Source organism: Nyctibius grandis, chromosome 3, assembly GCF_013368605.1.
Source record: "Nyctibius grandis isolate bNycGra1 chromosome 3, bNycGra1.pri, whole genome shotgun sequence".
Taxonomy (NCBI): Eukaryota; Metazoa; Chordata; class Aves; order Nyctibiiformes; family Nyctibiidae; genus Nyctibius; species Nyctibius grandis.
In genome coordinates this window covers 109,515,885-109,543,647 of record NC_090660.1, presented here as the reverse complement: position 1 = coordinate 109,543,647, position 27,763 = coordinate 109,515,885, and the positions used below count along the sequence as shown (strand labels likewise).

Sequence of the window (27,763 nt, the reverse complement as noted above, 5' to 3'; positions counted from 1 at the left end):
TATTGTCTATTGAATGACATTTGCATTAAAAAGTAACACTCCACAATGAATTAAGAGCTGGCTGATCTCACGTAGCAGGTGTCAGTGGAAAGTCATCATTTCTAGTGCAACAGTAAAAGGAATATATAGCAGTTCTGGTGCTATTAAAATTTCCATGAACTGCATGGACATAAATGTAAAGTCTTTGCTGACAAAATTTGTGGCTAATGCAAAGGATTAACAGAATATTAGATAACGTGGAGGACAAGAAAGTAGTTTTAAACAATATATATTTAAAAGCAACTGCAAGTGCATGTAGATTTGCGTGACATGGCCAGAGAGAACGTAACAAAGACCAGTGGCTGAAAGCCCAGGTCAGTCAGTTGTATCTTCTCTTTTGCAATATCCATAAATGTTTACAAATTAGCAGAGATGTAGCTGCAGTGCAGATTTTATTACTCTTTCTGCCATTTGCAGTGGATACTCATTGCTGCAAATCCTCCAAGCACAGTGAGTGTTTGCTCAAAGTTTGGCCTGGCAGTAGCAGAAGGAATAGGTGTAAACACTCTTCTTTGATGTTAAAATCTTCACCTATATGAGGGATCTCACTGAAAGGCTCCAAAGGAGAGGAACAGCTTTTTGTCTTGCTTTTCCTATCAATGCACCCCTGGGTGTAGCAGTGAGACTTGATTGCTGGTTGGGACCGATTCCTGTCAGTCTGTCACACTGCTCCTTTGGACACAAGTAGCCATGCTGCTGACTTAGATGGTAAAGCAGTATCCTCTTTTGTGCCTCTGTGAATTATTCTGTAGCTGGAAAGCGAGCACTGCAGTTGTTTTCTTCCCCTTGTAGACTGTTTATGCTTGTGCCTTGGTTGCAGACAGGAGAAGCCAAATAGAGCACAAGACATTTGTAAAATGAAGGCCAGAGTGATGCCACAGTTCTTTGGGAGGTAGTAACAGGTTTAAAGGACAGAGTTGGAAGAAGAGAATAATTTTATTAACATTGGCATTTCTTTTTTTGTGGCAAGAAAGTTCTGCAATGAGGCCAAGCACATGAGTTTGCTGTATAGCCCTGGTTCCAAAAGAGGAGCTGAAACCAGGAAGATTTTGCTAGCTCATACTTCCCTGCTAGGAAGCCATGGTTCTTTCTAATTGGACCTGGTGGAGAATGTGTGATGTCATTAAAGATTGGAGTGATAATTTATATATCTATAATTCAGACATTAGCTCCCTGTTGCATGAAGAGGTACCCTGCTGTGTCTGAGATGTTTTATTCTTCCCCGTGTATCTCTCAGGAGTCCTGGGCAGCAGGGGTGAATGACATTTTTGTGATTTTATTCATGCCTTCCATTTATTTACTCTTTATTTGGGGAAATTTTTCTCATTCTAATTTCTTATGTTGGTTACTTTACTGCGTAGCCATACATCTTCCAGTTCTGAGCTTGGGGCTCAGAAGTGCTGTTTACTGCACTGACTCCATGCCTGTAACTAAAAGAGCATTTGTTGTTAGCAAAGCCAAAATTTAAAGGATCAGTATAACATCTGCACAGGCCTTCTGACACTTCTAAGCAAATCTCTTGTCAGTACAGCTTAGTTTTGAATGGGAATAGAGGTGCCTAACTTTGGCTCTTGCAAGTCTTAATGGTTTAAAAGTTCCTCAACTTTTAAAGTCCTCTTAGCAAGAGAGAGGTTCCCTACTGCGTTGTGCAGACCTCTGATGGAGGGGAACCTACCATATGGTTTCACTTGTCTGATGTTAAGACATAAGCAGGTCTGAGCAAAGTATCCTGGCTTTCAAACCAACAGGCATCAGGGAGCACAAGACAGCTCTGGCTAAAATTTACACAAGTGACACTGTGCATCAATCAGTATTGGTTCCTGATGTGGTGGTGGGGAAAAAAATAGTGAGTACTCTGAATTTTATCTATAGAAGCAGCAGCCCTAAAGATGGTCCAAAGAAAATTGGAAAGGCCCTGGATAACACACGCTTGCATGAGCAACCACTCTTTGGCCTCCCACACTGCTGTGGCAAAGGAGTGGCTGAATGTCCCCCTGTACTCGGCACTGGTGAGGCCACACCTCGAGTACTGTGTCCAGTTCTGGGCCCCTCACTTCAAGAAAGACATTGAGGTGCTGGAGCAAGTCCAGAGAAGGGCAACAAAGCTGGTGAAGGGAACTGGGATTGTTTAGCCTGGAGAAACGGAGGCTCAGGGGAGACCTTATTGCTCTCTACAACTACCTGAAAGGAGGTTGTAGTGGGGTGGGGATCAGCCTTTCACCCAGGCAACTAGCGACAGGACTAGAGGGCATAGCCTCAAGCTGTACCAGGGGAGGTTCTGCTTAGACATTAGGAAAAATTTCTTCACAGAAAGGGTTATTAGGCATTGGAATGGGCTACCCAGGGAAGCGGTGGAGTCACCATCCCTGGAGGTGTTTAAGGAAAGACTGGACATGGCACTTAGTGCCATGGTCTAGTTGACGCAGTGGTGTTAGGTCAAAGGTTAGGCTTGATGATCCCAGAGGTCTCTTCCAACCTGATTGATCCTGTGATTCTGTGATGCTGTGAATGTGTTTGACTGCTTTTGACTGCTGCATTGGCTCTTGAAGCTTCTGGCAATGGCTTTTACAGTCCCCGTTCTTTCCACTGAGCTGATGAGTGCCTCATCTGCAGCTGATAATCTGGATCATAAGTTCATTAGCAACATAAAGCAGGAAAAATATCTGATTTCATTTCTAGGCTTAACAAAACATTGTGGAATATTGGATTTTTTTACTGAGAGTCATGAAGCACGAGGAGAGATATAGAGCCTGCTGGCTACGTCATCAGAAAAGTAATTTTTATCTCATGATTTCAGATGTAGCTTCACAAACAATTCAAAGTAGACCTGCTGTAGAAAGCTAAATACTGTATGCATCAAGATGAGTATTGCAACTGCAGAGGATATGTGTATTATGTGTGCAACTGGCAAATGAAGGAATGGGCCTTGGCTGTCCTCACCTGGCTGTTCTGTAAATCAGAGAAAGGACATAAATGTGGGGCTGTGCAAGCGGTGAAAAGTCAGGGGTTCATTTTTATGTTCTCATTAAACTGATTCCTTGAGCTACCTGGCCCTGTTGTTTACAAGCGTGCAATTACCTATCGATCTGGGAAAACAAAGCATAAATAAATGCTACTTCAAAAATATTGCAGGAAAGAGGTGGATAGGTAGACAGTTCTCTACAGAAAAGCATTTACCTGTGATTGTGTTGACACTAATTGGGAGCATGAGAAATGGCTGACAATGGCTGGGTATTTTCATGACTTTTTTGAAATATGTGTGTAGGGGTGAATTGTTCAGTTTTAGTCATATTTAACACTGCTTTCTGCTTGGACAAACTCAAGGAGCACATAAATAACCACGATCCTGGAGGAGTGTTAACAGGGGAATCACATGTAATACAGTAAGATATAGGAGAGTGAGCTTCATTTTTTTGTCTCTGACACTGGCCTGTGATGGGACCTTGGTGTGACTGAAGTCACTTCATCATTCTGTGCTCTGGGTTCACTTTCCTATCTTAGCACTTCAGGTTTGAGGTTTTTCTGAGTAGGAGCTGTCCTTTCTGAAAAGTTTGGGCAGCACCCCAATGACAGCTGGGCCTTCAGAAATTCTCTTCCAACCAATCTGAGAGTGGAATCATATTCTATATTTTCTTAAGTTTTTGTGACTTTCATGCAGATTTACAGACCGATGAAAGACAAAAACCGGCAGTGATTTCCTAGCTGAGGGAAAGGCTCTGGTCATCTATTCTGTTTGGCTTCTTGGCTGGCCAGTCAGCAAAAAGTGGCTCAAAACTAGACACAGTGTATTGGGTCTCTTGCCCAGCGTGTAGTTAGGGGATAGGACAGGGGAAGGGTATTTAGGGCATGAAGGGAGAGGGAACCAGCCAAGAGATCAGCTTTTGTTAGTACTATAGCACCCAAAATGTTGTGTTTACCTGTGATAATTTTATACTGGTTCTTTTGCTTCCCAGATGTTCTGTGTCCAAATGTCCACGTGGAAGGAGATCGATTCAAACACACCAATGGAGGGACTGATGAGATTCCAGGTAAAGAGACCCACTTTTCTGCTGTACATCTGGGAATTGAAATAGTATAACTGTGCATTTCTAGTGTGATGTTCTGATTCATTACACCTTTCCTAGTTGGCATTTTCTTAATCCAACACATATTCAGTGGTGGAGAATTACATTAAAAACTGCAGAGCTGGAAGAAGAGTTATCTGTTGACAGTCGACAGTAAATTAATCATGAGCTTTCTTTTAGTATGACAGCAAATTAAAAAGCCAATGGAGCTTAGTGTAGTAGATAGAGGAATGCAGTAAGTCTTGCAGATGACTTTTTTTTTTTTTACCATTCCACGTTTGGTGAGTTTTAATGTCCATTTATTTGAACTGTGATCGTTGTGGGACATTCAAGCACAATGGTAATTACCAATGAAGAAATGCTTATATATGTGTATATAAGAAAAAAAAAAGAAAAGAAAAAAAAGATATAAAAAGATAAGAAGAATAATCTTTTCTGAAATGCTGGTGGAAAATCAAGAGGAAAGCCAGTCTGGTGATATCTCTGCTTTTCTGTGAGTTCTGATATATCTTTCTGGCCAGCTGAAGGACTTAATCAGTCTCATATATGCGTGGGCTGTGCTGCTTTTGTAACCCGCCAAGACTGAGATGTTGGCAGAGAAAACCTGCCCATCAAGGATGTACTGGGAATATCTGTGACTGAACCCAAGTCACTGCAGTGGGAGGCCGGAGGCTCTTCTGCAACTTGATTATGAGTAGAAATGGTCAAGGTTTGACAGCTCTGCTACTCGCTCAGAGTTTTTTCATTGAGGGATTTTCACTGCCTGCATGAAATATCAGTTCCAACTGTGCTGTCTGTAGGCAGCTTGTTTTGGCTGCAGTCTGATTACATCTACGCCTGTGATAATGCTGGGTGGTAACATCTTTTCTGGTTGTTAGACCCAAACTCATAATCCCCAAACACCCATTTTCAACTGCTGTCTATCACTAGGTCTTGCATCAACCTGTTCTGACAGTTCTCCTGTCACTGGGCTGTATTCAGCAAATAGCCCTACTGATTCTGAATGAACCTATTCACAGGGGAAGCTGCTACTCGAAATGAGTAGGAGGATTGTGTCCCTCCTCAAGTGATCATCTTCTGTGTGATCCTTTCCAGAAAATGTTGCAAATGGCTGTCTCTGTCTAGTCTGTGTTTATCTGAGTGGAATTTTAATGCATGTGCTAATTAATAAACTCTATGTTTTTATTTGACTACAAAAATGTATATTCTGTTGAGCAGTATAAAGGACAAGCATCCTATATATGCATATGCATATTTGCATATATGCATAATTATTTATATATGTATATACTTAAGCTCTTCTGCAAAGTTTTTGACTTATTTTTCCTTTTATCTTCAAATCCCACTTCCCTTCTAAACAACAAGTCAATATTCAGCATTTTAACTTAAAAAGTGACTTTGCAGTTTTAGATCTGTAGACCATTTCAGGTTGGAAGCGACCTATGGAAATCATTTGATCCAACCTCCTACTCAAAGCAGGGGCTATTCAAAATTAGGTCCACTTTGAAGTTAGAACAGGTTGTTCAGGGCCTCATCCAGTTGAGTTTTGAGTATCTCCAAAGACGGGCATTCCACAGGTCCTCTGGGTACCTGTTCCACTTTGGTCACTATCACACTGATTTTTTTTTTCTCTAATACCTGATCAGAATTTCCTTTTCTGCAACATGTCTGTTCCCCTGGTCAGACTGATAGCATAGGGCTGTCATTTATTTGATCCAGGGAACCTCTGTTCACTGTGAAGTGTAGACATTCACCATGCCATGCAGTGACTTAATAACAAGATTGTTGTACTATTGGATTGAAGTGATGTGCCTGGACCCTCTTCATTAATACAAGAGGTTTTGTAGAAGGCTCCTGGTTGCCCTTACGTGCTATGACAACAATGATCTCTTTCTTTTTTCTTTTCCTGTTCCTGGTGATTAGGAAAATGTTTGCTTCTTCTATGGAAAAAGTCTGTATCTTGTGCTCCACTTGGAAGCTTAATGACAAACAAGAACCATAGAATCATAGAATTGTTTTGGTTGGAAAGGAACTTTAAGATCACCAAGTCCAACTGTTAACCCAGCACTGCCAAGTCCACCACTAAACCATGTCCCTAAGCACCACGTCTACTCGTCTTTTGAATACCTCCAGGTATAGTGACTCCACCACTTCCCTGGGCAGCCTGTTCCAATTCTTGACAACCCTTTCAGTGAAGAAATTTTTCCTGATCCAATCCTTGCCCAGCAGGCTCCTACCACAGAACCTCATAGCTACATCTTGCACAAGTTTGTTTCTAGATGGACGCAAAGTGCAGCCCCATAGAGTGGAAGTTGCAGTAAATCTCATTTTGGGGACAGGGAAGACTATAATAAAAGGCTTCTCAGATTAAACACCTCTTTCCTCTCTCAGACAGGAACAAGACATCAGAACTAAAGGTAAGAGGGACAAAAGTCTTTCTGGGGATTTTTTTTCGTATGTTTTTATTGGGTGAAATGCACCAGCAGATGGCACAGGCAGTTGTTTTGCACAGGACATCACCAATGCCAGCCCTTTCTTGCATACCCTACCTGCATACAAATTATAGCATGACCTGCTACCTTTAAGTCTGTGCCTGCAGTTAAGTGAGTGTGAATTGAGTCACTCTGGATTAGTAGAAGTAAAAATAGAAGCTAGAACATAAAATGAGCTACAAAAGGACAAACTTTGGGAGATGAAAGAAATCAGTCATGTGACTGAGAGGTAGAAGATACGTGGGATTTTGTTAAGTCAGAGGCTGGACTTCAGCAAGCTTTTGTTGGAGTACTGTATTGAAAGTCATTGCTAAAGTGAAAAAGGGTAGAGATCAATAAACATTGTAAAGTGAGACGGAAACTGGCTAGCAGGGAGATAATGATGAAGTTTCTAGGAAAGGGAATAACAAGCCAGAGGACAGATAGTGGTGGACCTCCTCAGGGTCCAATTTTACGTCTAATCTTCTCTGTGAGTTTCCAATATATAGATTGGGATCAGAATATCCTTGAAGGAGGAGCTGGTTGGCCTCAAAAACCTGGGAGTTTTTCCAACTGACTTGGGTCTATTAGTATAAAAGGCCTGTTATGGTACGTATGAATCAATAACAGGACTGTGTGCTATAAACTCATACTCTGGAAACTGATGGTGTCTTAGTCAGCAGATGTTTGTGATTCACAGTGCTGTACAGCTGGGGAAAAAGGCAAAGGTCATTATTGGACAGAGTAAAGTAGGTCTTGTAGAGATAGGGAAGAATTCATGAGAGTGAACAGGGCTTTGGTTACAGCCTATCTAGAAAAGTGTGCTCAGACCTCCTTAGCTCAGGAAAGATGGGTTCAGTCTCGAGGATATATTAGTGTGTTCAGAAGCCAGAGAGACTATTTTTAAAGAGGAGTTTAAAAAACTGGGTTTGGTTAATCTTGCAGTGTGCAGGTGGGAAGGGGAGATACTATTGCTTTCTGCAAATAGATAGGGGAATAGCGGGAGGGAGATAGGGGAATCACTCAAGCTAAAGGACAAAGAGTATAACAAGAAATGGGTATCAACCGTTCAAGAGATACATTCAAGACATTAGAAGGAGGCTTCAAACTGTCAGAGATAAGAAGTACTGGAACAAACGGTGCAGTAGTAGTAATGGAGACAAACAGCGATGGATGGTTGTGAGTCCTCCCATAGCAGAGCATTGTACTCTATGACCCTCTGGTAACACAGCATTTAAATAAAAAAATCATTAGCTGCAGCATTCAGTAGGGGCTGCCACAGTGAAATAGGACTGCATGAGGTACGAAGATATAGGCAGCTTTACTCTGCTACTGATACAAATTTTGGCAGTGAAGTGAAGCAGCATCTGCTTAGCAGTTCATAACACGTAAATTCAGAATGTAAATGTTGCTGCATGCATTAGAAATCACACAGGGAATTTTGAAAGAAAGTGAGAAATCTGGTTAGAATACCAGGATAAACACTGTTCCTCTTCCAGAAACTCTGACATTTTAAAGCAATGCTTAATGATACTTTAAACAAAATTCTTACCGCATCCTTGTGGGTACCATGGTTTTTTTTTTATCAAGTAGAGAAAAGAAGACAAAAGAGGGTTTAACTCATCTGCCCTGAAGTATTTAAATAAAACTCCAGTAGTAATATTAATACCTCTTATATTGCTGAATTGTCATTTTGGTTCCATCAGCATTTAACAAAGGATCATGGCCTACTGTTAATCATGACCAGGCAGGAAAACACAATGACAACCTTTAGCACCCCGATGATGCGCCTCTTGTGTATTTTTATGAACCATTATATTGCATGGAAACAACACATGAAATTTATTGAAAATTAATTATACTTCTTGAGGTTTTAAACATTCACATTTGAATTATTTGTATTTTAAACCAGACCTGCAGGACATGGGATTTATTTGCAGAAATCTGGATGATCCCTAGAATTAAAAATGGTCTGAGCTCTAGTCCTCAACATTATCCACCAGAGGAGGTAACACTCCTCAACAGATGCTGACTGCTGTTTTCAAAGGGAATCTGCCACAGAAATACAGACAGACCTGCAATGATTTCCACCAAGTGCTACCACCACTACATCACATTACGCATCCCACACTGGATGGTGTTAATGGGGCAAGGAGGGAATATAAAAGCCCTGACTCTAACTCCTGAGTAGTCGCACAGGCTGTGTGTATGAAGAACAGCAGAAATCGCATTATGGGTTGTACCACAGATTGACCTCAGCCTCTAACGGTCTTCCCCATCTCAGAAACCTCCATGCGCCAATGAGCAAGATGCCAGCGTATTTATGACCTCTGGGTTTTTCTGTAGCTCTATAAAGGATGTTTGGGCATTTTACGATGGAGGCACTGGTTGTAAAACTAGTACCCTGCAATTATAGACTGCAGTGGCTGTGTTTAACTGTCAGCATGTCTCCAGTGTCCTGCGGTTTGCAGCACAGGGTTTGCATTCCAGAGATGCCAGTGACTCACTAGCTAATTACAATATCCCTGGGACTATTTATATTTGCCCACTAAAACACGTGGTAGCAGGAGGAAATTGGAGTGTCCAGGCTGTTGAACCTGCAGAACGAGCACATTAGACCGATGTCCTCCCAGGGACAAAAGTGTTTTTGTGGTGCCTGTGATGGGCATTTTGCCCTCCCTTTGCACTTGGCAGTCCATATTGTCCCTTTCATAGTGTCCTTGGGAAGCCCCTGAGAGGCAAATGGCAAATCCATGAATAGCTGCAGAGATTTGTAACGGATCACAGTCTTCAGACAGTAGATGCACAGACACCAGCAAAGGCTGCACATATGCAGTGATGGTGAAGCTGGCTATTCATGTGGACACCAGCTACTCTCCTCTCCATCCTCAGTGTTATACCTGTACTGGCAGGACTGTATGCAGCTATGATGTTCATGGGAGATGGGACAGAAAGATGAAACTCTGCTGTGCCATGGCACACTCACTTCTCTGTCACATTTTTTGGTGACGCGTCACTAGGCAATGACAATGGGGATAGGGCTAAGGGTTTCTTATTTCCTTCTCTCCCCCAAAATTGCCCTAGGAAGTCTCCCACACAAATTTTCATAAAGAGCAATTAGCACTGCCTTGAGTGCTATGTTCTCCATTCTATATGGATATGAAGAGCTGAATTTGAAACGGGGTTCCTGAGACACATACATCTGGCTTTAGCTGCTGTATATCCATGAGAAGTAAATACAGAAAGTGGCAGCTGACCTGTACCTGTAGTCCCAATAGTCATTTCACTCTCCTGTGAGCTGGAGAAAAACAAATGGCCTTGTGCTGTAAGGTGGGTTTGTCCTCTGGGCTGGTAGGTGGGATATTTTCAGTGCAGGTGACCTTATGAGTCCCTTTTAGCTTTGCTTTCCAGGAGTCTACATACTGTGCAATAGCTAATCTCAACATTATAGCCTAGATCATTGCACTTAAAAGATCTTTGAAGTATTTCAGAGGTTGCCAAATGACTGACCTGTGTTCAAGGACGTTTTAATACCCAGTAACACCAAGAAAACCAGGTCAAGCAGTCATGTGTGACTTCTAAGTGTAGCCACTGCAGTCCTACAGGCTAGCTGTAACCTATGCATTAGATGTGCACCATGACATGCCAGGTGTTCAGATCCATTACCCAGCATGGGCACCTGTGATGGTTTCTTTTGGGCTTATGTACCAAGGAATTTCCCTCCTACAGAAACTTAAGGATTGGTGAATGAAAGTGTACAGGTGCCACCAAAATGTGCATCTGGATTAGGAGCCTGGAAACACTGAAGCATCCTGAAGACTACATGTAACCACACTGTCACCAACAGAGCTGCATTGAGGAGTTCCTTGAATCAAACCCCCATGTTTTAAATTAATCTTTCTCCTAGTATGGTCAGAGATGTAGCTATTACCCAACATCCTGGATCTCAGTGGACTTCTGGCACTGTGAATGACCTGACCAGTGCTAGGCATCAGATCTGTGTTGGAGCAGGTAGGCTGTCTGTGCTGCTCAATGACAGTATGAAACATGGAGAATGAATGCCGAAATTACTTTAGAGTCTGCTACTGCAGGAAGAGAACTGGTAACAGCTGAGCAGTCTCTGTGAAAGACTTTCCCTGGTCTGAACCCCAGCAGTCGCAAATTCTGACTTCTGCATTCACATGGAAGACTTAACAAGAGTTAACCATGGACAGAAATGTGCACATGAAGTATTCAGATCTACCTGCATATTAAAAAAAAAATAAAAAAAATCTGTCCCTAAAGAGTTTTTTTTTAAACTAGTAGTATTTTCTTTCTCCCAGAAGTTAAACAAGCCAGGATTTTCTCTTATTCCAGTGCATTTGAGGTTGATGACATGGAAATAAATTCAGTTTTTGACTATTCATAGCCCAAGAAGCAACCAGTCCTTTGGCTATAAAAAGACTAATAGATTGGCTAGCCATGAGGTACTTCCAGTTATTTTTTGGTCCAAATATTTTAGATTAATTACACTTCAGAAAGAGATTGTTGCAAAAGAAGGGCCTGGAGAAACCACCCCATAGATTCTTCATCAGTGCAAGCTTCTTGGCCATTGTGCACACGTGATGCGAAGAAGGCACATATACAATTTCAATAAACTCCTCCTAACACTTGGAGATGTCAATCTGTCTGATACGAATGGTCCCTGATGACAGCTGTGGACAGCTTTTGGTATACGTGTAGGTCTAATCTGTTTTGTATTGATCATCTGGCATAAAGCAACCACCACAGTCTCTTAGAGAACAGTCCCTACCTGCCTTTGTATTAGGCCTTGCTTGTAGCACCTAAAATTAATGGGAATATTTTTGTTTTCATGAATAACATCTTGATGGGGTTTTCCTATAGCCCAGATAGTAGCATTACAAGGAGAATTTAGCAGGTTGTCTTAGTAAGGTGTTTTTCCTCAAATACCTTTTCTTACCCTAAAAATAATAGTAGCCTCTTGTACGAGCAAGCAGTAGGAATTGTTGCTAGTTATGTTGAATTTATCAGTACTGCCACTCTGCTCTTCTAAACACGCCATCATATACGCCATCATTTTTCTTCAGCTCTATGCATAGAGTCCTCTTGGGTGCTACCAACAAAACCTTTATTCAAAGAATTGTAGAGTCTCCCCTCCCCACTGCTATCCCAAGTGATGACTTTGCAGTTATGCCATTTTATGGCTTTCCAGAGGAACACAGAGCACCTTAGGGCCCGAGGAAATCAAAAGAGAACTTCAAAATAGAGGAACTAATTAAAATCAGGACCTAATACAAATAGTCCTGGTAAGTTCAGCTGGTGCAAGCCTATCTGACATGCAAGGACATCAAAGGAATAATGAACCTCTGTTTAATCTTGTAAATCACTGGAGCAGGAAAGGAGCTGAAAGAGGGCCCATGGCACTAAGCCAAATGTCCATCACTGAGAAAATGGAGAATGACTTCAACATAGAAAAGCCTTCAGTAATGAGGCAGAGTTCAGTGTCAAAACCAGCTTTCAGTGTTGTTCAATACGCCACTTGCAACTGCCTGAAAACTGAGAGGCAAACGGGTAAGAGTGGGCTGATGTAGATAAACAGAACAATGCATCAAATAAAGTGGTGTGTTATTAACATAAGATCAGGTGTTGAAAGGTGCTGCCTCAGAGGCAGCCACTGTAGACATGTATTTATTTCCTGTTTTTACAACAGGCTGGGGGTTAGATTACAACAGCCCTTTCTACCACGTGGGATGGCTATAACTGTGTATTCATTTATTTGCTTGTGGTTTTGACCTCTCTCTCTCAATTTCTCTCATATTGTCTCTTTGGACTAATTTTCTTAGCGGTTTTATATCCCTTTTATCTTTCCTGAAGTGTTATCTTTCCTGTTTAAGGGTACCAAGTGCTGTATCTGTCCCTTCTGTTTTTGACTGACGCTTTAGGCTGATGTTTCTGAAACAGAGTGGCCCATAGTTCAATGCACTGACCGCCTCCTCACCTACATCACTGCCTCCCAATGCTTGCTTCTTTTTGAGATATAAGCATGTTATATACCTCAAGCAATGCTCCTGCTTCTGGTAATCCCAAACGTAGATTGTTGCTCGAGCTGAGATCAAGCTCTTTTTGTGATCTGCATGGGACTCTTGTGGTGCTGCTTTGCAGGCACCAAGAAAAAGTAGATATTGTGTCTCCCAAGTGCTGTGATGCAGAGGAAGCAAACCAGGATCAGTCCACCAACAGCCTGAGTGGTGGCATTGTGTACTGGGTTAAACTGAGTTTGTTATTGTTACAAAACCGATACCATCTAAAGGGTCCTCTGAGACACTTTATGGAGTATCACCTAGAAGGCAGTAGGCTTGCTGGTAGATACCTTCTTCATGCTGGTGTAAGAGCTGTTCTGTGTGCTTCAACAAAGCCTCATTATTAGCTTAAGCTCTTTCCTGCTCTACTCACTGAAGTCCAGTGGATCTGGTGAGAAGGAAGTCAGACCAGCATGAAGGGCTGCTTAAATCCCAACCGTAACATCTGTGGAACGAAAGGGCAATTGGTTAATAGCAAGAACCTCTTTAAAACACTCTTGAGGCCCTTTAATCTATAGGCTTTGAAAATTTTATAGTTCCAAAAGTCCCTTGCAAGCTGCTTGTAAAATACAGCAACTTAATTTTTTTACTGACTTGTGCAACCCCTTTACTCCCACAATACTTCATGCAGGGCTTCTGGGCAGCCAGTAAATCTCTCTGGTTTGTTCCTCCAGAAGTGCAGTCCTTAATGCTTTGGCAATAAGTCAGATAACCACTGCTGGCTGATGATGCTGAATCAAACTCTTGAGCTGGGACTGCTAGATATGGGGTGAATTATCCATGCGAAAAATAAGCTACTGCTTTTTCTGTCTTTGCTGGAGAGGTGAACTAGAGGGGAATAAAACAGTGCAGGAAGACAAAATTCTTATCCATTGTAAGTCTTTGGAAATCACTTTTTTCAACAGCCAGAGTTAAAAAAAAAAAATTAGTCCAGCAAAAGACTTTCTTTCAAATCCCTTTTTACAGTCATTCGCAATGAGACAGGTCTAAACAGTATCTGAGCTGCAGGACTCTGACCTTACCTGTGTCTAGATTACCACGAGCAAACAAGTGACACCTGTGTGCCCCACAGGGATGCTGGTACAATGTGAAGATACAGTGTCTGGCTGCTTTGACATTGACCTGAGCGTTGTCATCTTAGACAACTCACCAACCCAAGCAGCTGGTCATCAAGAAAGAGGAAAAGGGCTTCCTGACTGTCTCCTGCCAGCATGCCAGGAAGACTAGGACACTGAAGGATGATAGCATCAGTGTGCACCTCACTCCCTCCTAAATACTACTTCTTGTTGCCAAGTGGAGCTATGGTTGGGGCAGTGATATACTGATATGGATGTAGGTAATTTTAAGGTGGTGGAAGAGCCTTGGAGAAGGAGACTTCAGTGAGCTCTTAAAAATATCCCTAATATCTGATGCTCTGTCAGCTCTTGCCAAGATTTCCTTTCCTGTGAAGGAAGGAATATCAGGAACAGCAAAAATACTGTAGCAAATGATGTATACTAAAACAATAACAGCAGCACATGTTGAATAAAGCATTAGGTCTCCCCTTCAGGATTTGGACAGTTGTACTTCTATCCTAGCCGTCAACTGAGGCACATCTTGGCTGTCCAGAAATAGCTGGTTTCAGCCTAGGCCATTGTGCAAGATAAGGATGCCAAAGGTTTAGATACAGTAGAAGAAAAATACCCTTCATCTACACTCTGACTTCAAGTAACTAATTGCCAGACATATCTGGTTAAGTGCATAATTTGCCTTAAGAATATGGCATGGTAACATATTGTTTTCTGTTATTTTTAAACTATATATTAGCACAGAAAGTTACTAAGACAGTTAACAAAAATGGGAGCTCTTTATAGTAGTAATAGCCTTGCAGACCATAGTGAAGGAATTGAAAGGATGTTCAGGATCTAGTGAGCATGTAAGCTCTTCCTTGTGAGCACAGGCAATCCATGAAAGCTTAACTTTCAAGACTGCAGAAATGGTAGGCAAGAAAATTGGTAAGATCTTGTATTTGCTGAAAGACTCCCAAGTGATACTGTTCTTCCTAGGAATTTATACCCTCCTCTAGTCTAACATAAAGTTTATTGCCATTGACCTCCCTCTAGTAAAAGCATTACTTTTACTAGAGGGATAAAACAGTATGCTGTTTTATCACAGGCAATACAGACTGCTATTTTCAGAAGTCTCAAAGAAACAGTAGCTGACGACAACCTCCCTGACCCTGGCTATTGGTGATGCTCCATCAATACGTTGACAAGGCTGATAATTCAGCTAAGAGTTTAAGCAAAACCAGAGTACGGAACATTTCTTGCAAAAGCTGCTTTGTTTTATATTAGTGCTTGTGGCTGGAAATCCTCCATAATATATGTCTTTTGGACACACCACCTGAGGCCCTGGTGCCCAGTGCCTTTCCTGATTCCTCTCTCACCTGCTTTCCACATTCCCCTCCAGGTCATTGTCTCACCAGAAACTTTCACAATTAGAAGCAGCCCAGTGGTTCCCCCTGTGAGTGTTACTTTGGGCTCCTTGGGAATGCAAAGCAGAACACTTTTCTCAGAAGGTTTCTTCAGGCTAAAGAATAAGTTAATGCTTCTATTCTACTTTGAGAAGACTTTCCAGATGTGCACACTGCTGTGTTTTCTGGCTATTAAAGATTCCTTTTGTTGCTCTGGTTTTCTGGGTTTGGGTGCTGTTTCAATTTTGGGTTTTTTTTTGCCCCTGAACACAGGACAGACAGGTAAATATCAACATGCACCCTAGCTGCCACCATGCTGTCCGTATCAGATCCTTAATGAAGCCAGGCAGAAATCCAGCTCATACTCAGGACAACTAACCATGGCCCCTTTAGTCTGGTCTTGAAATAATTATATTGAAACAAATGTCATAGGACACCTGGACAAGTACAGAGCTGTTGGATCATCATTTGGCCATGCTTTATGGTATCACAGAATCACAGAATCACAGAATGTTAGGGATTGGAAGGGACCTCGAAAGATCATCTAGTCCAATCCCCCTGCCGGAGCAGGATTGCCTAGACCATATCACACAGGAACGCGTCCAGGCGGGTTTTGAATGTCTCCAGAGAAGGAGACTCCACAACCTCTCTGGGCAGCCTGTTCCAGTGTTCAGTCACCCTTACAGTAAAGAAGTTTTTCCTCAAATTTAAGTGGAACCTCCTGTGCTCCAGCTTGCACCCATTGCCCCTTGTCCTGTCAAGGGATGTCACTGAGAAGAGCCTGGCTCCGTCCTCTTGACACTTGCCCTTTACATATTTATAAACATTAATGAGGTCACCCCTCAGTCTCCTCTTCTCTAAGCTAAAGAGACCCAGCTCCCTCAGCCTCTCCTCATAAGGGAGATGTTCCACTCCCTTAATCATCTTCGTGGCTCTGCGCTGGACTCTCTCTAGCAGTTCCCTGTCCTTCTTGAACTGAGGGGCCCAGAACTGGACACAATACTCCAGATGCGGCCTCACCAGGGCAGAGTAGAGGGGGAGGAGAACCTCTCTCAACCTGCTGACCACACCCCTTCTAATCCACCCCAGGATGCCATTGGCCTTCTTGGCCACAAGGGCACACTGCTGGCTCATGGTCATCCTGTTGTCCACTAGGACCCCCAGGTCCCTTTCCCCTACGCTGGTCTCCAACAGCTCTGTCCCCAACTTGTACTGGTACATGGGGCTGTTCTTGCCCAGATGCAGGACTCTACACTTGCCCTTGTTATATTTCATTAAATTTCTCCCCGCCCAACTCTCCAGCCTGTCCAGGTCTCTCTGAATGGCTGCGCAGCCTTCCTGTGTGTCAGCCACTCCTCCCAGTTTTGTGTCATCAGCGAACTTGCTGACAGCGCACTCTATTCCCTCATCCAAGTCATTAATGAATATATTGAATAGAACTGGTCCCAGAACCGACCCTTGCGGAACTCCGCTAGACACAGACCTCCAACTGGACTCTGTCCCGCTGACCACTACTCTCTGGCTTCTTTCCTTCAGCCAGTTCACAATCCACCTCACTACCCGATCATCCAGACACACTTCCCCAGTTTAGCTGCGAGGATGCTGTGGGAGACCGTGTCAAACGCTTTACTGAAATCGAGATAGACCACATCCACAGCTTTACCATCATCTATCCACCGGGTAACATCCTCATAAAAGGCTATCAAGTTGGTTGAGCAAGACTTCCCGTTGGTGAAGCCATGCTGAGTGCCCCTAATGATCCCCCTATCCTTGATGTGCCTAGAGACAGCACCAAGAACAAGTTGCTCCATCACCTTTCCAGGGATGGAGGTGAGGCTGACTGGTCTATAGTTCCCCGGGTCCTCCTTCCTGCCCTTTTTGAAGACTGGAGTGACATTCGCTTTCCTCCAGTCCTCAGGCACCTCTCCTGTTGCCCATGACTTAGCAAAGATGATGGAGAGTGGCCTAGCAATGACTTCCGCCAGCTCCCTCAGCACCCGTGGGTGCATCCCATCAGGGCCCATGGATTTATGGACATCCAGGTTGCTTAATTGGTCCCTGACCCAGCCCTCATCAACCAAGACAGATATAGTTGAGTGCAGTGTGGGCATCTTTCCTGTAAAAGACAATCTGATTGCATATTACAGTTAGACGATGTAGAAGTTGTCCAGTGCCGAGTTTTGCCCGTTTTCTTCCTGTAACAGGCAGAGCGGAATGTGTTTTCTGATGCTGGAAAAATGGTCTGCTTCCCATAATGGAGTTATTACTCCCAAGTAAAGAGACATTCGGCTGATTTGATCAGCAGAGCAGTGCATAAGAAATTGCTTTTCAAGCCAAGTATGCTGTTAGGAATCTGAGATTCTCTTTCAGATCACTATTTTAATTTTAATGTTAATTGACTAGGGTGTGCTGCTTTTCAGGACATGTAATTGTGTTAGAGGGTTTCAGTAGCCCCATATTGTTTTAGTAGCTATAATGAAGTAAGAGCCTTATGATCAAAGAGCATTATTCATCTTATTAATCACCATATTTATGGCATTACTGATTAAATAGTTTATAAGCCAATGGGGAAACCACACCTGCCCTGGTACACAAAAAACCCCACCTTTTAAATCAAAGCAACTGAGAACAGGAAAGTCCAACACTTTCATCCTGTGCTTGAGCGTGGTGCAGTGACTGCGTAGCAGTAGCTTTGTCCTTGCTAATTTAGGCAGATATTTTCTTTCCCATTTCTCTTGTGGAGAGGACTCGGAAGCTACATGTAGGATCTCATTTTCACTATGGTTGTGCAAAAAACAATGGAGAGTCCATATTTCTGCTGTCACTCCAGCCAAGAAATGCTGTACGACAAACTAAACAGCCAGTGAGATGTTTGTGGAAAGATCTAAGTGAGCTGTGTCCACTGCACTGTTAGCAGCAAGACAGTGACAGGTGTAAACTCCTCTTCAAGTGTTGGAGAAATAATTACAGCATCACCTATTTTTTTACATTAACATTGTGGTTCAAGACTAAATTAAAAGCATCATGTAATGTCAAGTCACCAAAGTCCTCAAGCTGTGGAGCTCATAAAGCTCCATTGCTCAAAATACACAAGTGCAAGGTACAGTGACAAGAACTTCTTGCTAAGTTTTCCCATCATTAGCTCAGACCCAAACTTACTCTCTTCTTTCTCTGACAACTCAAGCTAACACTCACATCATGAGCAACTGTGAAGGTGTGCACACTATTATTAAAAGCATCATAAATTAAAGCATCATGCTGTCTCACTCACAATCCCAGTTCCAGTCCTAAAGTCAACAAGGGAACATATTCAATCTAAAGTGCTCCCAGGCATATGAAGCAAACAAAATAATTTTAATTTTATAATTTCTCAGCTCAAATAATGATATTTTGGATTTGTTTCTTCTCCCACTTAGAAATGGAATGGTATCTGTTTAAGTAGACCCTTACAGTAAAGGATCAGGATGGCAAACTTAAGATATTGCTAGTCTGAATTAAAAAATCTACAACATTTATTCAGTCCTGGCAGCAAATCAGACTGTGTAAATATAAGTTATGTGAGATTAGTTAGCATTTTTTTGGTCTTTACTTCTGCCTCATTCAGTGCACAAAACGGATAGCATTCCCTGTGAATGGAATATATCTCACCTAACTTTAGCAGCCTGAAAATTACTGTCTGTATGGACTCCCTTTCTGCTGAATGAAGGAGGCAGGCACTGCCAAATAGTGGTTCAGCCTGTCTTTAGGTAGGTCCAAGACAGATGTGGTGAGTCATTTCCTAAAGACTCCTGTATTTCTCTGCTGACCCACAAGGGAACCGAAGCAACCTGCATACGTCAGATGTCTCCTTTTCAGACAGATAAAATTAGGAGAGATGCATCTCATCCTCAGCACAGTTCTTCATTGTTTAGTGTATGGCCCGATGCCACATTTTCTGTAATGCTATTGAAATCCTTCAGCAACTAAAGTGTCCATTACTTCATGGGCTTTGGCTGGCAGTGGAGTATTTAAGGGTGGAGGTTATCTCGCCAGCTACAGACCTTTACTAGGTGAGTTTAGCATGCAACCTGAGCATCCTAAGCTCTCTTTATGTCAATGGAGAGAAACTTGCAGTTTTGGCATCTGTTTTAGTATGAGATTAACTTTCCCTAGAAGTGCCTGCATTTGACTCTCTGTGCTTAACTGAATGAGAGTCTCTGTTATTACCATGTCTAGAGAGCTGACATTTAGCCAGATGAACCTCATGTGAAGTGCTCTGTAAACACAAATTAGTTTGTTTCATAGCTCCCTCTAAGGAAAGTGGAGGCAATATATCGATTTGACAAAGAACAAATTAATAGTGTGATTAAAACAAAACCATCTGCTGGTTTTGAGTGTGGACTCTGACATGCCTAGGGCTTAACTTTCCCGTTGACCTACGTGACATTTTTCAAAGAACAACCCTCATTCATTCTTTAATGAAAAATATATCAAGTAATTTGCAATTTGCTGATCCGTAGCCTCAATAAGAAAAATCCTGTTATTAAAGCACCTGTGTGCTTTATACAATCCTGAATGAAAATGAGATAGTCTAAGTCATGAGTGTGATTTATTTTCATTACTGCAAGTTCTGCTTGCAAAATAGTTTCAATAACCTTGCATATGTTTCATGGTGTTATTTAGGCTCTCTAAACTGCATGTTGTTAGGAAATCTCAGGAAAAAAAAAAAAAGATTGATTAAATCTGGCTCTTAACTTGTTTCCATTGGAAAAGTGTACTAGTGTGCACAGCTTCATGTTGCTCATGAAGTGAATGTTAGCTTGGGTTGTCAGAGGCAGATGAGAGTAAGTTTGGGTCTGAGCTAATGATGGGAAAACTTAGAAGTTCTTGTCACTGTACCTTGCACTTGTGTGTTTGAGCAATGGAGTTTATGAGCTCCATGAGATGAGCAATACTCCACAGCTTGAGGACTGTGGTGACTTGACATTACAATGTCACTTGGGCATCATTTCAGCCTTCACCATTCACAGCTCAGCTGCTGTGAATGATGAACAATTTCCCTTGCCAGCCAGCGTGGTCTCTTCTTACCAGCAACACTCCACTGCCTTCCTCACATTCCTGTGGTTGGTGTAGATGAGAGATATGTACTGCATGGTGAAATGAGCTATGGGAGGGTTTATACGGACAGGTCATACTGTTTTTTTTTATTTGATAGCCAGCAGGGAGCTCTCATGTCCTGGTTGGATCTATTTGCTACAATTTATAGCTGCAATCGTGGCTGATTACGGTATGTCAGAAGGGTTTATCACAAAAGTTGTTGTGGAGGTGATTATGAGGTGGAGCCATGAGGCCCTGGAGCATCTTAACTGCCTTATTTGCTCTCCTGAATGTCCAGTAATAGCTGAAAATAGAGTGGACAAGAGGGAAAAGCTGTTGACAGCCAGGAAAGTTACTGTAATACAAAAGGCCTCAACTTGGCACCAGGCAACCATTTCTGTCTTTGCAAATAACTAAGATTATATTTCCTCTGAAAAAAGATATTTCTTCAGAAAAATCTCCATGATGAAAGCTTTATGGGTTTTTTTTGCTGTCTGCTGTCACATCTTGATTTGCCTTAGGACTGGCCCACACAGGTTTTTTGCACCTATTTATTCCTATAAATTTGAAGAATAATGTCATTAGGTGGGTGCCTTTTCCTATTGCAGCTGTTTTCAAGCTCTTCAGTGTCTTTCAGCCTGCAGATTGTGAAAGGTTCACGAGGGCAACTAAGAAACACAAGAATCTTAGGGCCTAATTTCACCACACAAAAATGTTCATCTATCCTATAAAAGTTTTAGGAGCTCATTAACTGAACAAAGTTAAAAGCACTGCCATAGTTTAACATCGATTTATCAAAATAAACTACTATAATATCACCAGATTTATGCGCTGGAACTACACCCACAGGAGTTAATATGTGTAATTGTGCATGTGTGAGGGGAAGAAGAGGTTGGAATAGCCCAAATAAAAGAAAAACAAAGGTAGTCTGCTCAGTTGCTCAGAACCTGCCTTTTTCAGTGTGTTTGCCTCTAACTCCACAGTGTGTTTGGTGTTCTGGGAGTGGGTATTAGTTTGGATGTGCTACTTGTAGACTCAGTTTGCAGCTAAAAGCAGGGTGGTTGCATCCACACAGTACTGCACTTCTAGGAACTGGATGCATTCAGGAGCTTGGCACAGTTGTACCCCCACTGTCCCTGGCAGAGTTTAGCACCTGGGACTTCATATCACAAAAAACATGGGTTCGTTGTGGCTGGGACCATATTGACGCTGGAGCTGCATAGAACCATGTGTGTGGTTTATGATTGAGCTAATAAACCTTGTCAGAACAAGGTCAGAAACTTTACACAAATGTCTGCAGTCAAGATTAATAGCTCATGATAATGATGAGTTAATTGGACTAAAACTAAGTCATATTAAAATGATATGAAAAGTTAATGCAGTCAAGTGTCTTGGACTAGCAGTTTTCAATAAAAACATGGACATATTAGAGTGGATCCAGGGGAGGACCATAAAAATATCAGAGGGCTGGAACACCTCTCCTATGAAGAAAGGCTGAAAGAGTTGGGGATGTTCAGCCTGGAGAAAAGAAGGCTCCAGGGAGACCTTATTGCAGTCTTCCAGTACTTAAAGGGGGCCTACAGGAAAGCGGAGAGGGACTTTTTACAAGGGCAAGTAGTGACAGGACGAGGGGGAATGGTTTTAAACTGAAAGAGGGGAGATTTAGATTAGATATTAGGAAAAAATTCTTTCCTGCGAGGGTGGTGAGACACTGGCCCAGGTTGCCCAGAGAAGCTGTAGCTGCCCCCTCCCTGGCAGTGTTCAAGGCTGGGTTGGATGGGTCTTGGAGCAACCTGGTCTAGTAGAAGGTGTCCCTGCCTGTGGCAGGGCGTTGGAACTATATGATCTTTGAAGGTCCCTTCCAACCCCAACCATTCTATGGTTCTATGGTCCTATGATTCTATGAATAAGTGTTTCAATCTGCACCTGTGCATTTTTCTACATGTGGATTAATGAATTATACAACATTTCAGGGTGTTGTGGCAATGCAAACAATAACTATTGATTTCTGGAGAACTCTGTTCTAATCTATCCAGGACTTGTCACAGATTGAATTTATGCTTGGTTTTGAGTTTCTGGACTAAGCAGATTTGACCATGTCAGAATTTTGTTCTGACTTTTCCCAACAAGAACAAGGTTAATCTCTGAAGTGCTGTTTGTGGGTTGAGATAACTACCTAAATACGGTTGAAGACATGTCCCACGGCTTGATCAATGTCTCATATTTACACTTCTATTACGGACAGGATTTGACCTGATGGATTCGTTCAGTGTGAAACAGATTTTTGGAATGAAAGAAAATGGAATTCAGAGTGCATATGTACGACTTGGAAGCTTCCCTGTTGTTCAGAAAACTGAGTGAGTTCCCTGGTTTTTCATTTTATTTTCTTCTGAGCCTCTGCTTTACATTTTTTGGTTCCTCTAGGTTAACCTTGTAGTAGTTATCTAGTACCTACACATATATTGCTGCTTTGGTCAGCTCTTACAGTTCTGCTGGCACAGAATTTATACAACATGGTCAGGAGCCTCCGCACCAACTACAGGCTCCATCCTGGAAGAGTATGAGCTGGTTTTAGTGTATCTCAGTGGTTGCGAGGAGCAGTATCAAGAAATTCACAAAAGAACTTAGAGCTTAATAAATAGCTTCTAAAAGGAATATTTGGTAGCACTCCCATTGAGATACAGATTTGCTAATCACAAGATACCAGTTCCTAGTAGATGTTGTTATCAGTTAGCTGATATGGGTTTTGTCCTCATAAAAGAATGACAAATTTTTAATCTTGTGTCAACATGGATTCAGTCCTTTGAGCCTTTTATGACCTAAGGCTGCCAGTTGTGTTGTAGTCTGACAGAATGTTTTCTCTTTGGGTTGTCACTTGAGTCCTGCTAGCATTAGCCTTGAAAAGAGTGAGCGCATAATTTCACTGAGTATCCATGGGCGATAGATTGAATTGTGAGCATTAACATTTTTGCAGTAAATTTCGCTGTGCTGGTTTGAACTTCAGCTTAAAAAATCGATAGTAATTCTTTTCCTTCTTATGGATGAGGGCTGTTATTTTTTATTCTGTTTTAGCTCTTTTACTCAGCTCACTGCATCTTTGAGATTACCCTGTGACTTACATTTGCTTGATTTCACAATCTTTTTTTCATCCTGAAACCAACATGGATTGATTTGTTCTTCTCCCTTCCCCCTCTTCCTCTATGTAAACACAACCCCTAAAAAAAAAAAAAAGTAAAAATATGATATACTGAAAGAAAAACTGTTTGCTCTGAGGTCCATAAATGATGTCAAATCTCAGAGTAAGTAAATTCATGATCTGGGAGAAAGCCAGACAACTAAAGACACCTTGGTCTGGATGAGTAGTATATACATAACAGGTGTGTGTGGGGAGGGGAATAAACCTATTTTGTTTGTCTCTCAGCAGTCTCTGGGTAGAATCTCTGCTTGCTGCAGCTTGTAGCAGCTAGTGGTGGTGTGCTTTAACAGTGTAAAGCATTACCACTAAGACTACATAGAAAGAAACCCTTGAAGTGAAGAAGTCCAGTTTGCACTTAAGAAATTCTGGGAATGATGATCTACTGAATCTGAGGTCTGGGTAATACTGTGGTAAATAGGACTAGTGCAATCCTTGGATGTATAAGCACGAACTGTCAAGTATGAGCTGACTGTCTCCATATCAGGCTACTCAGTCACCACTGCTGGGGTGCTATGTCCAGTCCTTATGCCAAGATGGCTTCCCTAAGGGCAAATTGTGCCTGACAAATTTGGTGGCCTTCTATGACGGGGTTACAGCGCTAGTGGATAGGGGAAGAGCAACTGATGTCATCTGCCTGGACTTGTGAAAAGCATTTGACACTGTCCCACACGACATCCTTGTCTCTAAATTGGAGAGACATGGACTTCACGGATGGACCACTCAGTGGATAAAGAATTGGCTGGATGGTCGCACTCAAAGAGTTACGGTCAACAGCTTGATCTCCAAGCGGATACCAGTGACGAGTGGCGTTCCTCAGGGGTCGGTATTGGGACCGGTCCTGCTTAACATCTTTGTTGGCGACATGGACAGTGGGATTGAGTGCGCCCTCAGCAAGTTTGCTGACGATGCCAAGCTGTGTGGTGTGGTCGACACGCTGGAATGAAGGGATGCCATCCAGAGGGACTTTGACAGGCTTGAGAGCTGGGCCTGTGCAAACCACATGAAATTCAACAAGGCCAAGTGCAAGGTCCTGCATGTGGGTTGGGGCAATCCCAAGCACAAATACAGGCTGTGTGGAGAATGGATTGAGAGCAGCCCTGAGGAGAAGGACTTGGGGGTGGTGGTTGACGAGAAGCTCAACGTGAGCTGGCAATGTGTGCTTGCAGCCCAGAAGGCCAACTGTATCCTGGGCTGCATCAAAAGCAACATGGCCAGCAGGTCGAGGGAGGGGATTCTGCCCCTCTGCTCTGTTCTCTTGAGACCCCACCTGCAGTATTGCGTCCAGCTCTGGGGCCCCCAACATAAGAAGGTCATGGAGCTGTTGGAGCGAGTCCAGAGGAGGGCCAGGAAGATGATCAGAGGGCTGGAGCACCACTCCTCTGAAGACAGGCTGAGAGAGTTGAGGGTGTTCAGCCTGGAGAAGAGAAGGCTCTGGGGAGACCTTCTAGCAGCCTTCCAGTACCTGAAGGGGGCCTACAGGAAAGCGGGAGAGGGACTTTTTGCAAGGGCATGTAGTGATAGGACGAGGGGGAATGGTTTTAAACGGAAAGAGGGGAGATTTAGGTTAGATATTAGGAAGAAATTCTTTGCTGTGAGGGTGGTGAGACACTGGCCCAGGTTGCCCAGAGAAGCTGTAGCTGCCCCCTCCCTGGCAGTGTTCAAAGCCAGGTTGGATGGGGCTTTGAGCAACCTGGTCTACTGGAAAGGTGTCCCTGCCCATCGCAGGGGGCTTGGAAGTATATGATCTTTAAGGTCCCTTCCAACCCCAACCATTCTAATTCAGTATATAGAAATGGAGTGAATGAAAGTTTAATGAACTGTGAAGCAAGTTTTATAGTCAGAAATTCAAGAAGTGCAGTGTAATCATGTAAAATTAAGAAGTGGTTAACAACTGAGGTGGTCGATCACTGTAAGAACCTTTGGGAAAAAAAAGTTTAGTAAAGGGTCTTTGGTGCTAAGGATAGTGGTAGACTGAAAGTCAGTGGCTGCCTGTTAATGATATCAAAAACCAGCATGGAAGAAAGACACACTTTTAACAATGAGTGTAATTAACCACTGGAACAAGTTAACACAGATTAGAGAGAGTCGTCCATTTACATTCCTTTTTCAAATTATGGGTTGAAGTACTTTGTTGTTTCTGTTGTTTTCCCAGAAAGACTGAGGGAGCGAAGCCAGACCAACCAGCTATGATGACTTTCCGTCTGCTCAGATTGCACCTATTTATTTGTTGTTGTTTTTTTAAAAATAAGTAGAATCTTTTATTACCCAGGAAAGCTGGAAGTAACACCTCCTTAATTAGTAGATTGAAATGACCAAGCTTCCTTTTGAATGATTACCTGAAACATGGAATTAAAGAAGAACTTTTATATTTTCAGCCTTTTTTATTTTAACTTCCATACTCTTGTGGTTTGGGAATGAACACAAATGGATATAACACCATGGAAGGTGTCTGCACACTTGGTTCATTTTAGCCTTTGGATGTCAGGATTCTGAGATGGTGCATATAAGGTCATTGCTCACAGAAAATGAAATCTTGTAAAGCTGCACAAAACTGATAACTGGAATAATAAACAAAAAAAACCCATCTGTCCTGTCTTGCAGATAACCTCAAGCAATGTTTAGCAACTGATAGCAACATCTGATAACTAGATATAAAATCATTAACTGAGCAATATCTGTAATTTATTATCTGCTTAAAGGATTTGTATAATTTTATATAAGCACTACTACTTTTACAAAGTGCCAGCTTAGGTGCATGGGAAGTGTGCCTATTCACCTTCCAGCCTGGAGCCTACAACTATGATCTCTTCCTCTTTGTGATGAGGCATTCTGTGATGTTTCTGTGAGCAAGCAAGCACAACAGCCAGGAACTTGGCCACAGTCAATGTCCTGGTCACTGATGGACTTACAGGTCTCTCTAGCTGCCCGAGGGCTGGTCCATAAATCTGGCTGGTGCTTCACCCCACTCCTCAGGTAACTGGGGCTGTCCTGCTCTTTGCTCATGGCTACTCAGTGGAACTCCTGGCCAAAGCTGTGCCCCAGATTTCTGGTTTTGGGTACTCAGGCTTGTTTCTCAATCATGGAATCATAGAAACCTTTCGGTTGGAAAGGACCTTTAAGATCATCAAGTCCAACATTAACTCAGCACTGCCAAGCCCACCACTAAACCGTCCCTAAGCACCACATCTTCACATCTCTTAAATACCTCCAGGAATGGTGACTCAACCACTTCCCTGGGCAGCCTGTTCCAATGCTTTATAGCCCTTTCAGTGAAGAAATTTTTCCTGATATCCAATCTAAACCTGCCCTGGCACAACTTGAGGCTGTTTCTTCTTATCCTATCATTTGTTACCTGGGAGAAGAGAACAACACCTGCCTCGCTACAACCTCCTTTCAAGTAGTTGTAGAGAGTGATAGGGTCTCCCCTGAGCCTCCTTTTCTCCAGATTAAACAGCCCAAGTTCCCTCAGCCGCCCTTCATCAGACTTGTGCTCTAGACCCTTCACCAGCTTCCTTGCCTGTCTTTGGACTCGCTCCAGCAACTCGATGTCTTTCCTATAGTGAGGGGCCCAAAACTGAACACAATATTCAAGGTGCGGCCTCACCAGTGCTGAGTACAGGGGGACGATCACTTCCCTAGTCCTGCTGGCCACACTATTGCTGATACAAGCCAGGATGCTGTTGGCCGCCTTGGCCACCTGGGCACACTGCTGGCTCATATTCAGTCGGCCATTGATCAACACCCCCAGGTCCTTTTCCATCAGGCAGCTTTCCAGCCACTCTTCCCCCAGCCTGTAGTGGTGCATGGGGTTCTTGTGCCCCAAGCGCAGGACCCGACACTTGGCCTTGTTGAACCTCATACGGTTGGCCTTGGCCCATTGATCCAGCCTGTCGAGATCCTCTGCAGATCCTTCCTACCCTCAAGCAGACCAACACTCCCACCCAGCTTGGTGTCATCTGCGAATTGACTGAGGATGCACTCAATCCCCTCATCCAGATAGTTGATAAAGATATTAAAGAGAACAGATATAAAGATATTAAAGAAAAGCTTGGCTAATACAAAGCTTTTGACTCACTATCTTGTTCTGTTCTGCATCTGTTTCTCCTAGGCCTGACTCCAGAGCCTTCCTCCTCATCATGTCATAGAATCATAGAATCATAGAATGGTTTGAGTTGGAAGACACCTTAAAGATCATCTAGTTCCAACCCTTCTGCCACAGGCAGGGACACCTTTCCTCTAGACCACGTTGCTCAAAGCCTCATCCAGCCTGGCCTTAAACACTGCCAGGGAGGGGGCAGCCACAGCTTCTCTGGGCAGCCTGGGACAGTGTCTCACCACCCTCACAGCAAAGAATTTCTTCCTAATATCTAATCTAAATCTCCCCT

At 42.8% G+C, this 27,763-nt stretch overlaps 1 protein-coding gene across 1 annotated transcript in view; it reads left to right on the top strand.

Moving 5' to 3' along the window:
• The window catches only part of COL22A1 (collagen type XXII alpha 1 chain), a 223,894-nt gene that overhangs the window by 41,724 nt on the left and 154,407 nt on the right, over positions 1 to 27,763 (top strand). The window contains exons 3-4 of the mRNA XM_068396530.1: positions 3,993 to 4,067; positions 22,428 to 22,539. Of these exons, the coding sequence (XP_068252631.1) occupies positions 3,993 to 4,067; positions 22,428 to 22,539 (187 nt within the window). The remainder of the gene's footprint in view (positions 1 to 3,992; positions 4,068 to 22,427; positions 22,540 to 27,763) is intronic.